This window comes from Jaculus jaculus, chromosome 18, assembly GCF_020740685.1.
Source record: "Jaculus jaculus isolate mJacJac1 chromosome 18, mJacJac1.mat.Y.cur, whole genome shotgun sequence".
Lineage (NCBI taxonomy): Eukaryota > Metazoa > Chordata > Mammalia > Rodentia > Dipodidae > Jaculus > Jaculus jaculus.
This window is the reverse complement of record NC_059119.1, coordinates 42,914,258-42,929,724: the sequence shown is the minus strand read 5'-3', so window position 1 is coordinate 42,929,724 and position 15,467 is coordinate 42,914,258. Positions and strand designations below refer to the sequence as shown.

Genomic DNA, 15,467 nt, shown 5'->3' with positions numbered 1-15,467 from the left:
TACAAATACGGAAGTGGAAATGTAACCAAAAATGGCCCAACATACGGAGGGTCAGTCTCCTATAGGAGTCTCTCACGAGACAGGACAGCTTGGGGACAGCACCAAGGAGCCCAGGGGATGATGAAAAAGAAATTGTGTTGGTCTGCTTTGGTGTCACTCCAGGATGCAGAAAGTGCTCTCTGGGGTGCTTACAGAGCTGGAGGCAGGCAGGTTCAGTGTGAAAGCCTGGCACAGCAGAATGGACTTGCCAGAATCATTCAGGTCCCTTGGCAAAGATGAAGATAATGCCCTATGCCAAGCACCGGGCTGTTGATCAGCACTTGTTGATTGACTAATCACTTCATTCTTGACACTCGCTAGAATAGCGATTTACCAGTACAGACTCTGAAACATTTTGAAACAACCTAAATATCTGCGTTTTGTGGATGAGGCAGCTAAGTGAACAAAATTATGTATGAAAAGACAGTTTGATTCCTGCACATAGGGTCATCCCCATTCTATGTGCCAACGTAGGGCCATTTCCAGTGAGGGTATCAAGGCGTCTTTCAGAGAACAATGGAGACTTTTCCCTGCAAGGGTGGAGTTTTTCTCTGCATGTCTCTGTCATTCAAGAATGTGTTCCTCTCTGGTAGGTCCCGGCCAACATCTAGAGAACAACCTCACTTTCCTGCTGAAGTAAGAATCAGGTTATGGGCCGGAGAGATGGCTTATTGGTTAAGGCTCTTGACTGTGAAGCCAAATGACCCATGTTCAACCCTCCATATCCCACCTTAGCCAAGCACACAAACATGAGGCAAGGGCAAGGTCGCACATGCCCACTAGGTGGAGCAAGCGTCTGGTGTTCAATTTCATGGCTCAGACCCCAGAACGCCAACCCTCCCTGTCTCTCAAAATTAAAAGAAAAATAAAGAAAGAAAAATAAAAAAGAATTAGGTATCTTTTATACTGTTTTTTTTTTTGTTGTTGTTGTTGTTGTTGTTGTTTTTTACTAAGGCCAGAAAAGTAATTCTGGATTGTTTGGATGGTTCCAAAATCTTAGCAATAACACTCTCTGAAACCCTTCTCCATCTGAAAGCCTTTCTCCAACTCCCATGCTGGAAATTGTTTCTTTGGTTTCTACACAATTCTACTGCCATGCAGCAAATTGCTAGGGTGTACTGTTTGGGGGTACTCCTTTCCCCAAACAGCAGACACACCATGTGAGGGAGGGTATCCAGATTCACTAGGGAGCCCATGAGCCTGTGAGGTGGAATCTAGGGTCGAGTGTCAGCCCCACATGAGCTGCCCCGAGCTTTCCTAAAGAGCTCACACTGGGCTGGAGAGATGGCTTAGCGGTTAAAGTATGTGCCTGAAGTGCCACAGGACCCTGGGCAACCCATGTAAGCAAGATGCACAAGGTGGTAACACGTGTGTCTGGAGTCCATTTGCAGTGGCTGGAAGCACTGACATGCCCATATTCATATTCTGTGTCTCAAAATATAAATTTTTTTTTCTAAAAAATGCACTCTTCCTTGTGATGTATTATCTAGAAAGTTGCCTTCCATCAAAAAGGCTTAAGTCGGGCTGGAGAGGTGGCTTAGCGGTTAAGCGCTTGCCTGTGAAGCCTAAGGACCCCGGTTCAAGGCTCGGTTCCCCAGGTCCCACGTTAGCCAGATGCACAAGGGGGCGCACGCGTCTGGAGTTCGTTTGCAGAGGCTGGAAGCCCTGGCGCGCCCATTCTCTCTCTCTCTCCCTCTATCTGTCTTTCTCTCTGTGTCTGTCGCTCTCAAATAAATAAATAATTAATTTTAAAAAAATGCTTAAGTCAGGATACCTGGCTTCAAAGAGGACAGGAGGATCACTGTGATTTTTTAGGACAACCTGAGACTACAGAGTGAGATCCAAGTAAGACCCTACTTCAACAAAACCTGAAAAGTAAAATAAAATAACAAAATAAGGGCTGGAGAGATGGCTTTCTGATTAAGGTGATTATCTACAAAAGCCAAAGGACCCAGGTTCAGTTCCCCAAACCCATGTAAGCCAGATGTACAAAATGAACAATGGAGTTCATTATGGCTGGAAGCCCTAGTATACCCAATATCTCCATCTCTCTCTCTCTCTCTCTCTCTCTCTCTCTCTCTCTCTCTCATAAATTAATAAAAATAAAGTATTTTTTTTTAAAAAATAAAATAAGTAGAAAAATATAGCTAGACTTAAAAGCCCCAGGCCAGGGAGGATGGGTAGTATTGTAACTAAGTAATTCTTACTTTTTCAAGAGCAAAGAAGGTCAGTCTTATTTTCTTACTTCAAGATGCCACAATGTAAATAGGTCCTGTGCCAAATACTGATATAAGGTGTCACTTAAGGAATTGGAGAGGTATGGAAACTTGCCCAAGGTCATTTTTTTTTTTTTAATTTTAGAGAGAGAGAGAGAATTGGCACAAGAGGGCCTCGGCCACTGCAATTGTTATATCTTTGGTAGAGCATTTATGAGTGCAAAGATAACCCTTTATGTCACAAGGGAAAGGGAATTTCCCAAAATTCTTGTGGTATTATTTTCAGTGAAATGTTAGTAAATATGATGAAAATTTTGGTGTTAAACTGAAAAGGAATTTAAAAAAAAGGTATTTATGAGACTTACACCTTAAAGTAGATATCAAAGTTTCTAAATAATGGCCTAACTTTTAATAAGTCCAGTTCTAAAACTCACCAGAAATAAATATTGGAAATGCTTAAATTCTTCATACACTCATACACATGTATAAAAACCCAATTTCATTTTTAAAATGTTTAAGGCTTCTTGATTAATAAACCATAATGAATATTTGTATATTTAAGCTAATTTAATTGTCAATCATTCTTCTGTATCTTGGCTTTAGAAACACACAGTTATCCTTTTATTTAAGCATGGAAAGAAGGGTTCCTTTCATCCTGGGAGAAGACAATCACTTAGCCAGGATCATTCCAGCTGTTACCTTTTAACTGTAAATCTTAGCTGTACTTGCAAATGAGTCTATTATTACAGCAGATAATCAGTTTTGTGGGGACTGTATTTGTTGAATTAATAAACATTAATAAACATCTTAAATCAATTATTACTTTACTCTCAATGTGGAGGCAGATATGGGGATTCATAAATCAGTCAAAACTAATGAAGTGGTGGGATGGGGGGGGTTAGAGGCACAGGAAGTTTCTGGATGTTCTGTGTAGTTACAAGGCCCAGAAAGAAATAGGAAGGTAAGGTAGTGGTGATATCATCTTAGAGAAGTGATATGCAGGAAATTATACAAAGTACATCTCAAATTAGTACAAAGTCACCCTACTGGATCATCATGGACCACTGGCAATAAAGGTTTGGGAAAAAAAAGACAATGTTTAATTAATGACAATAAATTATGTATAAGTTAAGAACAAACTTTCTGGAGAGTTGCTTGCATTTATATCCAGGCCCCATGTAAAGGGACTACTTAATAACCTTATTCTACCTGGATATCTGTATGTGTGAAATGTAGGATTAATTGTGACTAACTCAGAGAGTTAGTGGGAGAATCAAATGACTTAATATTTCATGAAGAGTTTAGGACAGTACCTGCTCTATAATAAGCACTAAGCAACTATCCAATAATTGGTTCTTTATGACCATTTTTGTTCACAGTCCTAACCCTTTGTTTCCACTCTTTTTTTTTTTTTTTTTTTTTAAGTTTTTCGAGGTAGGGTCTCACTCTAGCCCAGGCTGACTTGGAATTCACGATGTAGTCTCAGGGTGGCCTTGAACTCACTGCAATCCTCTTACCTCTGCCTTTTTATTTATTTTTTTTTTGGTTTATTTTTATTTATTTATTTGAGAGCGACAGACAGAGACCAAGGCAGAGAGAGAGAGAGAGAATGGGCTCACCAGGGCTTCCAGCCACTGCAGACGAATTCTAGATGGGTGCGCCCCCTTCTGCATCTGGCTAACGTGGGTCCTGGGGAATCGAGCCTCGAACCGGGGTCTTTAGGCTTCACAGGCAAGTGCTTAACCGCTAAGCCATCTCTCCAGCCCCCACCTTTGCCTTCTGAGTGCTAGAATGAAAGGTGCGTGCCACCACATCCAGCTATTTCCAGTCTTTTAATTGGGTTAAATTAGGACAATGGATTCATTATCCTATTATAGTCACTTCCTCACTGAAATACAAGACTTGGATTAATTTCATCTTAAAAGGAATTACAATTTTAATATACCTTATTGAACAAAAGATCACAGGCAAGAGTTTGATTCCTGGCAAGAACAAATAGACTATCTTGTCCTGTGTTTTAGCTATCACAATGGCACCTGTATATTTTAATATATACATGCATATGTGCTAAATTCAAGGCTTTTATTTAAAGATGCCCATCATTAGTGCTCCTCACTTGATTACATTATTATAAATTGCTCATAAAGCACCTCAGACCTCTGTACCCACTTAGGACAAGCCCCAAGGAAAAGAATATGTAGGGAAAACAGACTGTTTGCATATTTACTACAATGTCCAATTAACCGTTTTGCTGACAGAGATTATTTTAATATTCATCTTTTTTGAGCATGTATTATGGCTTGGTTAGTAGACATGAAAAATGAGTGATATAGCATATTGAAATATTTAAAATGTGAAGTGTGAACTTCAAGGAAATATACTTTACAGTATTGAAGAAAATGTCTCTAAACTTTGGAAACATATAATCCTCCCCAAAAAGATCTATTTTCAATGACTACAGCTGTATAATAGGTCAGATAAAAGACTTTTAGAAACTGGGCTGGGGCAATAGCTTAGTGGTTAAGGTGCTTTCCTACAAAGCCAATGTTACAGGTTCAATTCCCTAGGACTCATTTAAGTCAAATACACAAGGTGACACATGCATTTGGAGTTCGTTTGCAATTGCTGGAGGCCCTGGTACACCCATTCCTTCCATCTCACTTTCTCTCTCATAAACAAACAAACAAAAAATATTTAGAAATGAATAAGAAATATAAAGGCTTTCATATAGTCTATGAAATAATGTCCTGCACCCAATTAGAAAGTTTAGTACATATATTTTCTCCACACACACGCATACACGCACACACAAATCCAAGATGAACTTAAATTAATCATGCTGTGAACTATTGTTTCACACCAGATTATAACTCATTTGATCACTAGGAAAGATAGTTACACATAAGATGGCATAGATACATAGATATAAACTAAAGCCTTCCTCACATTAACAAAGTCAAATCATGTAATATTGCGAAGTGAAATCCATTAGGAAATCTACACCATTCAGTAAAAGTTGCTACTGCAGGCTGAAATAAAAGTACGGACAGGCTAAGATGAGAATAACATGGTCTGGGGTTGCCACACTTGCCCCCAGTGAGCGTTTCAGAATAACGTCACAACCTTCAACAGTGATGCTTTCCAAACTCTGTACCTATACACACGTTAGAAAGTAAATCTTAACGTAAAAAGTACCAGAACCCATAAGTTTCTGTTTATGGAAGAATGAATGCCACTACTTCTTTTGTATAACTCAGCCCTGTAGACATCTAAAAGTATAAGGGATGATGATCAGATGGTTACTCACATCCATGGCAAGCGTGTGTGTGTGTGTGTGTGTGTGTGTGTGTATATATATAATAAAATCCATAACCAAGGGCTGGAGAGATTGTTCTATTGTTAAAGATACTTGCTTGAAAATCTTCACAAGCCCAGCCCAGTTGCCCAAAACCCATGGAAACCAGGCACACAAAGTGGTGCGTGTGTCTGGAGTTAATTTGCAGTGGCAGGAAGCCCTGGTGCATCCTGAACTTTCAATCTCTCTCTTTCTCAAATAAATAAAAAATAAAATTTACAACATTATTTTAAAAATTACATCATATCACAAAATGCTTTTAACTCTGGGATTCCATGCTTTTTAGTACAATCATTTTAGATGATGAAATTTCTCCGAGGACTTTGCTTCAAGCTGAGTTTGAAAATGGTCTTCATTTATCCATGCATTTCTACTTCACTAGTCATTTATTGACTAACAATGTGTGATTAACTAGAATTCTCCAAGTGAAAGACAGATATAAATTTCCTATTTATTTTCACTTGTAATTTTTTTTTAAAGCTTTCACTTCCAAGAAACATGGCAACTGTTTGAGGAGTTACGTAGCCTTACTCAGATTTGAACCCCACACACACTGTGCGTACAATATGTTGGCACAACATGTGGTACCATACAAACTTACGCCTTTTTAACGTGTCAACAAATAAATAAACATACATATATGAAAAATATTGAGAACTATGTGAATTAAGTATTTTTGTTTGGATTTTATGGACTATTTTATTCTCAACGAAAAACAGCACTTTTTATAACTAAAGTGGAAAGTAATGACACCAGGACAAAATGTAGGTCTTCCGCATCCAGATGCGGTGCGGTTACCAAGCCTCCGTCTCATCATATTGTCATGGAAAGAGACAAAAGTGGTGGCTTATTAACTAAGGGGCCCTGGAGAAATCACCACCCTCCTAATGTGTTCCTTCATCGGCACAGTAATGACCCTGGCTGTGATGACCAGGGGACGCTCTACAAGCTGTGTGTTAAGGGGCCAGAGAATATGGACTTTAAAAGACAGCTGTTTATATGCAGTTCTGTCAAAAGTGGACAGATACATTATTGTGTGATAAGCACTAAAACAAATCATTCATTTTGGAGTATTTTAAAAGGTTAGTACAAGTTTCTCTGTGGAGAGATATCTTGTACTTTACATAGACTAGAAAGGCCCAGGCTAAATGTCAAATGAAAGGAACATGTGCTTTTCTCAAAGATCATCCCCGAGGCCTCAGCCTAGAGGAAGTGTGAGGAAGTGGACTGTGAGTCTGATTCTTACAACAGGACTTCCAGACACCTAGAAGAGCCACTCTCTGAACAAGAGTTAGGACAATTAGATCACTCAAGGAAAAAAAGAAGAAGAAGAAAAGAAATTCAGTTATGGCACACCTAGAATCAATAAAATTACTGGAAAAGATGACCAACGCATGAGGAATTTAAGAGAGTCTTATGTCCAAAGGAGTCTTAAAGACCTACTTGTGTGTTTTTATTCTTTTTGAGAGGCAGGGAGACAGGGAAGAGAGGAAAGAGATGGAGCAGCATATGGCATGTGATTGACAAAGCAAAATAAAAACCATGCTTATTATTTTTGAGATTGTCAACATTCTCACAAGGGACCCATCCTGGAGATGTTCAAGAGATAGATGGCAGGCAGGACGTTCTGATGGAAGAGTGTGGTGATCGACAGAAGGAAAACAGGATACTGTTTCTACATAAGTCAGGTTTAGAGGTTCTGTTCTCAAAAATGTCACTTCTATTGCAGTTAATCACCTAAAAAGACCACCCACATGTGATAATAAATTGTCCAGGGTAAAGTGCAGATGAAGGAGGGAAGTCCTCCTCAGAAGAGAAAGAAGGCTTTATGCAGTATTTCAGATGAGTTAGAAGACCCAAATGGGCCTTCCAACTGTCACTGACATGCTCTGACCCAATGTGCCAGGGTCACTCACATTACTTAGATCTACATTGTTACATTGATAAAATGAAAAGGAGATACTCACCAGACTTCAGAGCTAAAATGGAACTGCTGTTTAAAGCAGTAACCGACTTCCATAAGTCAAACAGTTAATAATGTTAATAAAGGGGCTGGAAAGATGGCTTAGTGGTTAAGCACTTGCCTGTGAGGCCTAAGGACCCTGGTTCTAGGCTCAATTCCCCAGGATCCACATTAGCCAGATGCACAAGGGGGTGCATGTGTCTTCGTTTGCAGTGGCTGGAGGCCCTAGTGTGCCCATTCTCTCTATATCTGCCTCTTTCTCTCTCTGTCTGTCACTTTCAAATAAATAAAAAAAATAATTTAAATGTTAACCAATAATGTTAATAAAGGTAATAATGGGCAGACTTATGGCTAAAAGTCCATCCTTGAAGTCTCTCAGTTACATATATATTTTGAGGAGCAACTATAGTTTGTGTACTTTTCAAATTCATCACCTCACTTATTCTTTCCAGAGTTATAACTTATTGTATATTCATTTTATGGGTTCAGAAAACATTCTTAGGGGAGATGAATAGCTTAGCAAATTTACACAATGCTAATAAACTGCAGTGGCCAAATTCTCACATAGATATATTTCTGAGAACTATCTCCACCAGACCAAGATGACTCAATTATTTACACATTAGTATGAATTTAAATCAATGAGTCCCCCATCTTAAATACATTTGCACAAAAGATTCCTGTCTCAATTTGCAAAATAAATGCTCTATGTTTTCCTGCAAGAAATATATGTAGCAACTAGAAAGAAAACACTTTTCCAGGAAGCGCTCTCTAGAATATTAATATTAAAGGACAGTCAAAGGTAATGTGGATAAGATTTACTCATTGGATATTTATGTTGCATCACAGATAACTACTACCTTTACCTAAACTTTATGTTATTTTTTTAGTTATGTTTTGAGAGTACTTTTTTGTTAAACTATATTTCATTTATTTGAGAGAGAAAAAGGTAGAGAGTGAGAGAGAGAGAATGGGCATGCCAGGGCCTCCAGCCCCTGCAAACGAACTCCAGACACATGAGACTCCTTGTGTATATGGCTTACATGGGACCCAGGGAATCGAACTGGGGTCACAGGCAAATGCCTTAACCGCTAAGCCATCTCTCCAGCTGGAGACTACTTCATTTTGAAGAGAAATTTTGTTTATTTGTTTAAGGGTTACTCTTTCTAATAATAATCTGAATTTTCAGAACTAAGTGATGAACTTGGTATTTGGGTTTTGAGTGGCTGGCTTTTCCTAGATGATCCTTCCTCCCATTATTCCCAATATTATCTGGCCCTTCTGAGTACCTGGTACACAGATGTAAATACGTTTCCACAGAAGGCATTTATTGAATGAGTGAATGAATGAATGAACGAATGGATGTTCAATCCAAGAGATGAACACAATAATGTTTGGGAAATGAAAAGTTACTCTCGAATACCAGTGGTATGGAGCAGGTAAGATTTTTTTAAAAACTTGTTCCATAAATATAAGCAGGCCACCTTGCTCAGAACAGCATTTCCATGTTGTACTATTTGGTTCAGGAAAACAATGGGAGAAGCGTTGAACAGCGGTGCCTATTTCAGTAGAATATTTCAGTCACAAAATTTGCAGTCACATATAGGAAGTGATAACAAAATAGTGATATATATATATATATATATATATATATATATATATATATATATATTCATCAATGTAGAGACTGGTGTGAAAGGTTTTCCTAAGCCTCTAGCCTGCACCACAAAAGTGTTCAGAGATCATCCCATCCAAGATCAACCCCCTGCCTCCTGGTGAAACAGCGGAGGGATGAAAACCTCCTCCGAAGTATTAATGAAGGGATCAGCAGGACACCAGTTGAATTGTCATCGGCCTTTCTTGCAGCATGCATTACTGTTGTACACGCTGGAAGAAATTCTGGGCTGTATTCCTTACAGTGAATTCAACTCCGAGAGCTTTGCCATTAAGCCACACAGAGGACCCTCCCTGTTCTGGTTTAAAAATCTCTGAGGTCATGGAATTGCTCTTGGCTATGGGCCACAAAGCTTTGATTCTAATTTCTCTTTGACTCTGATCAGGGATCTGGCTCCATTTTTTTTTTTTTTTTTTTTTTTTTTTTTTTTTGGCCCATCTCCACTACTCTACAGTAGCCTCACAAGGAAAATGATATTTAACCCCCCTGCAAGACCCACCACCACTCTCAGAAGTTTACTGCATGCCTTGAAAGTACATGAGAAAGAATAACGTTATAAATTCAAGATATAATTGTTAGTCCTATACAACATCATTGAGCTATTTCAAATACAATCTACCTTTAAAATCTGTTAACATTTCCTTCAGGGAAAACCCTTTTGCCCTCTAATAGTATAAGCTCATCATTGCAATAAAATTTTCAGAACTCATATTTGTGGGAGGAAAGAGGCTGGCACTGGTGTGCTCATCTTTCTCGGATGGCTTTCTCCTTCCTTTGTCTCCTGAAAATATTGAGAGGCTCTAAGGTAATCTCCTAAAGTATGCAAAGCAGAAGTTCTTAGGAAAGCTGGGAGCTGATATGGGAACCTGAGCATTGCACTGACATCATTCCATGCTCCGCACATATGGCAAAGTACAGAAGCAACACGGGCTCAGCACACGCATCTATTCTGCGCTTTTGTTGCCTTTAATTACAAGCAAGCTTCTTATCATTTACAGTCACACAGTTCCCCATTGATTTAACCAGAAAAAAACATATATCTCTTTTCCTATGGAGGGAGTTTCACCATTTATGTTTATAAGTGCATGCAAAATATGGGGGGGAGGGGTAGGTGCTGAAATGTTCTCAGACACTGATTCTCATATATATGCACTTAACAAACCTCATCATCATCACCGAAAGTGGGTCAGCTTGCACAAAGATGTGGGGAGGGCGCATGAGCTCCCCCTGCGCCCTGCAAACCTGGTAAGTGACACCTCATAATAGCACAAATGAAGCATGGCGTGATGAGAAAATGAAGAAGAATGAACCTAGACAGTCAACCCAGCAGTTCTCTAAACACAGGAGACTTGATTTTATTCCTAAAATTATTCCACAGGAATTTTTTTTCTCTTACACATTTAAGCCTATATATTCCCATGATGGAATAAAAGGGGGGAGGATTATGATTCTGAGATATCTTATAGACAATCAAGTAAACCCATTTATTCATTCACCTATACACAAACGTTCGCAATAGTCTCACATTTTGAGCTAAACCTTACTTTACCAGCCTCGATTTTCTGCTAGGAATTTATCTCATCGTCATTTACTTGTCTTTTGCCCCATCATCATCTGTGAGATTCGACCGCTCTTTTCTAGTGCTCCTTTGCCCCAGTAAAGAGCTACCTAACTATTCCAGGAGCTTATTGACCCGACAAATTCAACATCACCTCTGTCTTATTAAGTTTCTTTGAAGCCATCACCCTGCTCCGTCCTGCTCTGGGCCCCTCTGCACTCCATCCTCACCCCTGGGTCCTGAATCCATCACCTTCAGAGTTTGTCTCTGTCATTATAATATCCCTAGCTTGTTCCCTGTAGAGTTAATTCCCCTGTCTTCAAGGGAAGGAAGGGATGAAGTATAAAAATTCCACATCTGGCTTTTATTGAGGCGATTGGATTCTAACTGGTTAGTCTGGATCTCAGAATACACATATATTCAAGAAAGAGTGACAGGAGTCTGATCCACAGAGAGTTCCTGTGAGAAGGCCACGGAGAGTTAGTTCTACAAGTGACCCGAGGATAGTGCGTCTGAAGGAAAGAAAGTTCTCTAGCCCAGAGGAATTATCCAAATCTCTCCTTCCAGACTATCTTCTCGGCTATCCCCTGCTCTCTTATTCAGTGATAGATGCGCCTGATTTTTTCATTGACACAGACTCACTGTGTTCTGGAGGGAAAGACGTGTCTGGGCAGGCCAGCAGACGGCGTCTGCCCGGGGTAGGAACCGCAGTGGGAAAAGAAGACCAGCCTGGCTGGCCGCCTGGCGCTTTGTTGGCCTCTCCCACCTCCTTGGGCACTGGGCACTGTCCCCATTCAGTGGCCTCGCCTTTCCGCAGAGGCACAGCCACCGAGAAGTTAATACGCTGGTTGAGATGATTAGCCTGGATCCCACCCCTGGTGCAATTAGGCGCCGCACCCACTCGGTGCCCCCATCTGGCTCGCCACTCCCACCCACCCGCGCTCTGTCTGGCCCTCCTGCGCCCTGGCTCGCCTCCCTCCCACCGGACTCAGTTCTGCTCAAAGCCAGGCAAGTGGTTAAGGCTGAGGAGCCCCCACCCCCCTGGGGGGGAGAGGGGGTCGAGGGGAGCAACAAGCTCTCCGCCTACAGGGAGCCAGTGAGGAAAGCACCAAGAGCTCCTGCCTGTGTCCCAGGGATCCACCCTGACGCCCAGAGCTCCAGAGTTCGGGTCTGGGGTCTGCGCGAGAGAACCACAGCAGGAAGTGGAGGGGGTATGTCACGACTTCACTCTCAAAGAGGGCTTGCCGGGGCGACTTGGTGTCCTTTCAATAGATTATTCTGGCTACTCCAAACTAACCACAGTTGTTACCCGGTAGGAAGCCTGCGCTGAGGGCACCCCAAACAGCACCAGAAGCTGACCCCCCACCCCCAGGAGAGTAATTACTTGGAAGAAAGTCAAAGGATCCTGGGCTGAGCAGAGACTGAGAGGTGGATGGGCCCTGCCGGGAGAGGCAGAGGCAGAGTCAGAAGCACAGCCAGCACCTCCAACTTCCAGTCTGCAAAGAGTGGGCTCTATGCTGGGGAAGAGAAGCATTGGGAATGTCGAAAGGCAGCCTACCCTCCACCGCAAACACACACACACACACACGGGGGGGGGGGGGACCCTATATGGTATTTTATTTTTGGGAATTCGGATAATCACAACTATGCTCTCATCTAAAGATGAGGTGAAGGCGGCTCACGCTGTTGACCCCTCTGGAGAAATAAGCAGGAAAGTGTGTGTGTGGGGGGGGGGGGCTTTTTCTATTCTAACTTCTCCTCCTCCAGGCAGAACTCCTGGCTTAGCCCAGCCAGCATGCACTCTTTTACCCTCCAGGGAAAGAATTACATGTTGACAAGAGAAACCAGGACCTCCTCATTCCAACAGTTTGAATTCAGGTAGACACCCTCCTCCCCAACACACACACACACACACACACACACACACACACACACACACACACACACAGGGGAGACTAGTGAAGGATCTCCGAGTCCACGGAGACTCAGCGCAATGGCCAAGAGACAGAAATATCTGTGTGGAGCAGGGGAGGGAGGCTGTCCTGGAACCCCTACTGTGCAGGACAGGGGCTGGCCAGCGTGGAGAGGGTCCCTGGCTAAGCTGCCACCTCCTCTAATCAGGGCAGGAGAGGGGTAAGAGGGACTGGCCTCCTGTTGAGTGGGTTCCAGGTCCCAGGGCTGCTTTCCTACCATCACTGCAGCCCGATTGCACGCTGGACGGATGCACGGGGCTGGAACCTCTCTCTCCCTCCCCCCCCCCTCTCCTCCCTCTCTCTCTCTCTCTCTCTCTCTCTCTCTCTCTCTCTCTCTCTCTCTCTCTCTCTGTTCGCGGCCAGGGAGGCTGGACAGAAGGTGGGGCAACGCATCACACAGACAAAAGGTTCCGCAGAACCCTTCTCTCCCGCCCTCGCGCTCGCTCTCTCTCGCTCTCGCTCTCTCTCTCTCTCTCTCTCTCTCTCTCTCTCTCTCTCTGGCGCTCAGGGTCCCCAGGCTGGGCGCTGAGCGCGGCGGCGCCCCATCCCGCCACCGAGTGACCTTCCAGCGAGTGACGCCCCCTTGCAGCGGGGCCAGGCGCCCTGCCCAGGCTGGTCCTTTCATAGGTGCACGCCGCTTTCCGCACCTCGGTGAGGAACGCCCCTCCCTCCCCTCGCCACCAACAAACCCGCGACGCCTTCACCCATCCTCTTCTATTGTCTTCAAAGACACTAAGTGGCTCCCACCAAACACACACCCCAATGCACACCTCGTCTCCTCGGAGCTGCCGTTTCCCCGAGCCTTAGGGGGCCCGAGAAGCGAGGGCAGCTCACGGTTGCAAGGGAGGGACCGGGGGTGGAGAAGGGGGTTGGTGGGGTGGGGGGGAGAGAGTAAAACCCGCAAGAACTTGGCACATCGCAGACCCACCGTGTCCGCCTCGCAAGGATGCCGGTGACCTGTAGATTGCGATAGGCACTGAATGATGCTTGCTGCTGCCGTGAAAATGGTGGATGTGGTGCGCTCCCAAACTGGACGCTCCCCAGGCCACCCCGAGGAGGCCGCTGAGGGTGAGCGGAACTATCCAGAGCAGGGCCAGGCGCCCCCCTGCGCCGCCGCCGCCGCCGCCGCCGCCGCCCCCGGGCGAGCCCAGCTCGGCGCCGCACCGGAGCATCCTCGGGTACATGGCGGGGCGCCCGCCCAGGGGCCGCCGCGGGAGGCAAAGTTTGGGGCGCAGGGAAAAGGAGAGCCAGGAAGCGGCCGGGGAGCGGGCGGCGCGGAACGGGCTGCGGGGTCCCGCCGCCTTCACCGCTCCAGGGAACCCATCCTTTCCCTCCTTCGGACGGTCTTCTGGGGGTCCCGGAATCTTCTGTGCCTTGCACCCCAAACAATCCGAAACATCGCCGAGGAGAAATGCAGCTGGCGGAGGGGTGTGGGGTGGGGTGGCGGTGTGGGTGTGTGTGGGGGGGTACTTCGGAAAGGCAGACCCCCGGAGAACAGCGAAGCGCGGGGAGGAGGGCTTCTGAGTCCAGATTTCCAGGGCTCGGGGTGCTCCAGAGATGCTCCCGGAGTTTCGGGCGAAGAGTGCGTGCCTAGGGTTGTGGGGTGTGGGGGGGGGCGGTGCGGGTAGCCGGGGAAATTGTTTAAAGCTCCTCCCGGAGGGTCCTCATTTCTACATGACAGCCATCCACCGCGGATCCACTAGGTAAATCCATTCAGCATCGTGCGTGGGGACAGGGGAGGCCACTTCGCCGGCCCAGCATCCGCTCAGAGGAGAAGCCGAGCGCACCGACTCCCGGCGCCCCTTCTTCCCTCCATCGCGCCCCGGCCGGCTCGCCCGCTCGCGCCAGCCTCCCCCGGGCAGCAGCGCGCGGAGCAGCGGCGCGCATCGCCTGCTCCCGAGGCGACCTCCGCGCCCGCCGCCTCCCCGACACTGACGCCCCGGAGAAGGGGGTTCACGGGGAAGAGGGGGCACCCCCGGGGAAAGCGAGCCGGGACCCAGCCAGAGAAGAGTGCGCAGAAGAGAGGTGGAAGATGACCCAAGGAGTGGTGGAGGAAACAGGAAAATATAAAAGAAAAAGAAAAAAAGAAGAAAGAAAAGAAAAAAAATTTTTTTTTAAAGAAAGCAACTGCAAGCCACACGCGCTGGCGGAGCCAGGGCTCTATGCAAATCTGCAGTCTCCCACAGCAAATCACCGGAGCTCGGATGCAATGCAGAGGACGAGCCTATGTAACGAGGGAGGCTGCTCTGGCTTCCCGCAAAAATCGCCCAGCTTCGCCTCGCCCTGGCATTCTCCGCGCATCGCAGGGACACGTGTACCGCGGTGCCGGGCACACCTACAAAGCAAGCCTCCCTCCCCAGCCAGGTGATACTTCAGTCTGAATTACAAGGGAGAATGGCAACCCCTCACCCCTCAACCAGATCCCTACCCCCTTTGGCTTAGATGTAACCAGTGTCTTCAGAGCTCTGAAAAGGGAAAAGAATTCGACTCTTTTCATTGGACCAAACTTGTTTCACCAGGTGTTCAAAACCAAACTGCTAAATAAGGCCTGACATCATCTGCCGAGGCACGGGTTCGGATGGTCTGCTCAGTGCACGCATTACTTGCAAACAAAGAGCCCTCCTTTACACATCCACCTAGGGCACAGGGAGTTGGGGTGATGGAGACAGATACTCCAGATGAGCAATT

The 15,467-nt window shown here is 44.9% G+C and overlaps 1 protein-coding gene across 4 annotated transcripts in view; it reads right to left on the bottom strand.

Moving 5' to 3' along the window:
- Nucleotides 1-13,978, bottom strand: part of Nrxn1 (neurexin 1) — a 450,130-nt gene extending 436,152 nt beyond the window's left edge. For 3 of the 4 annotated variants that reach the window (XM_045137742.1, XM_004660157.2, XM_045137743.1), the window contains exon 1: nt 13,708-13,963. In XM_045137742.1, coding sequence (XP_044993677.1) covers nt 13,708-13,963 — 256 coding nt within the window. Of the gene's footprint in view, nt 1-13,707 lie in introns of all 4 variants that reach the window. The other variant, XM_045137745.1, reaches the window with a different exon arrangement.
- Between the last annotated feature and the right edge of the window lie 1,489 nt (nt 13,979-15,467).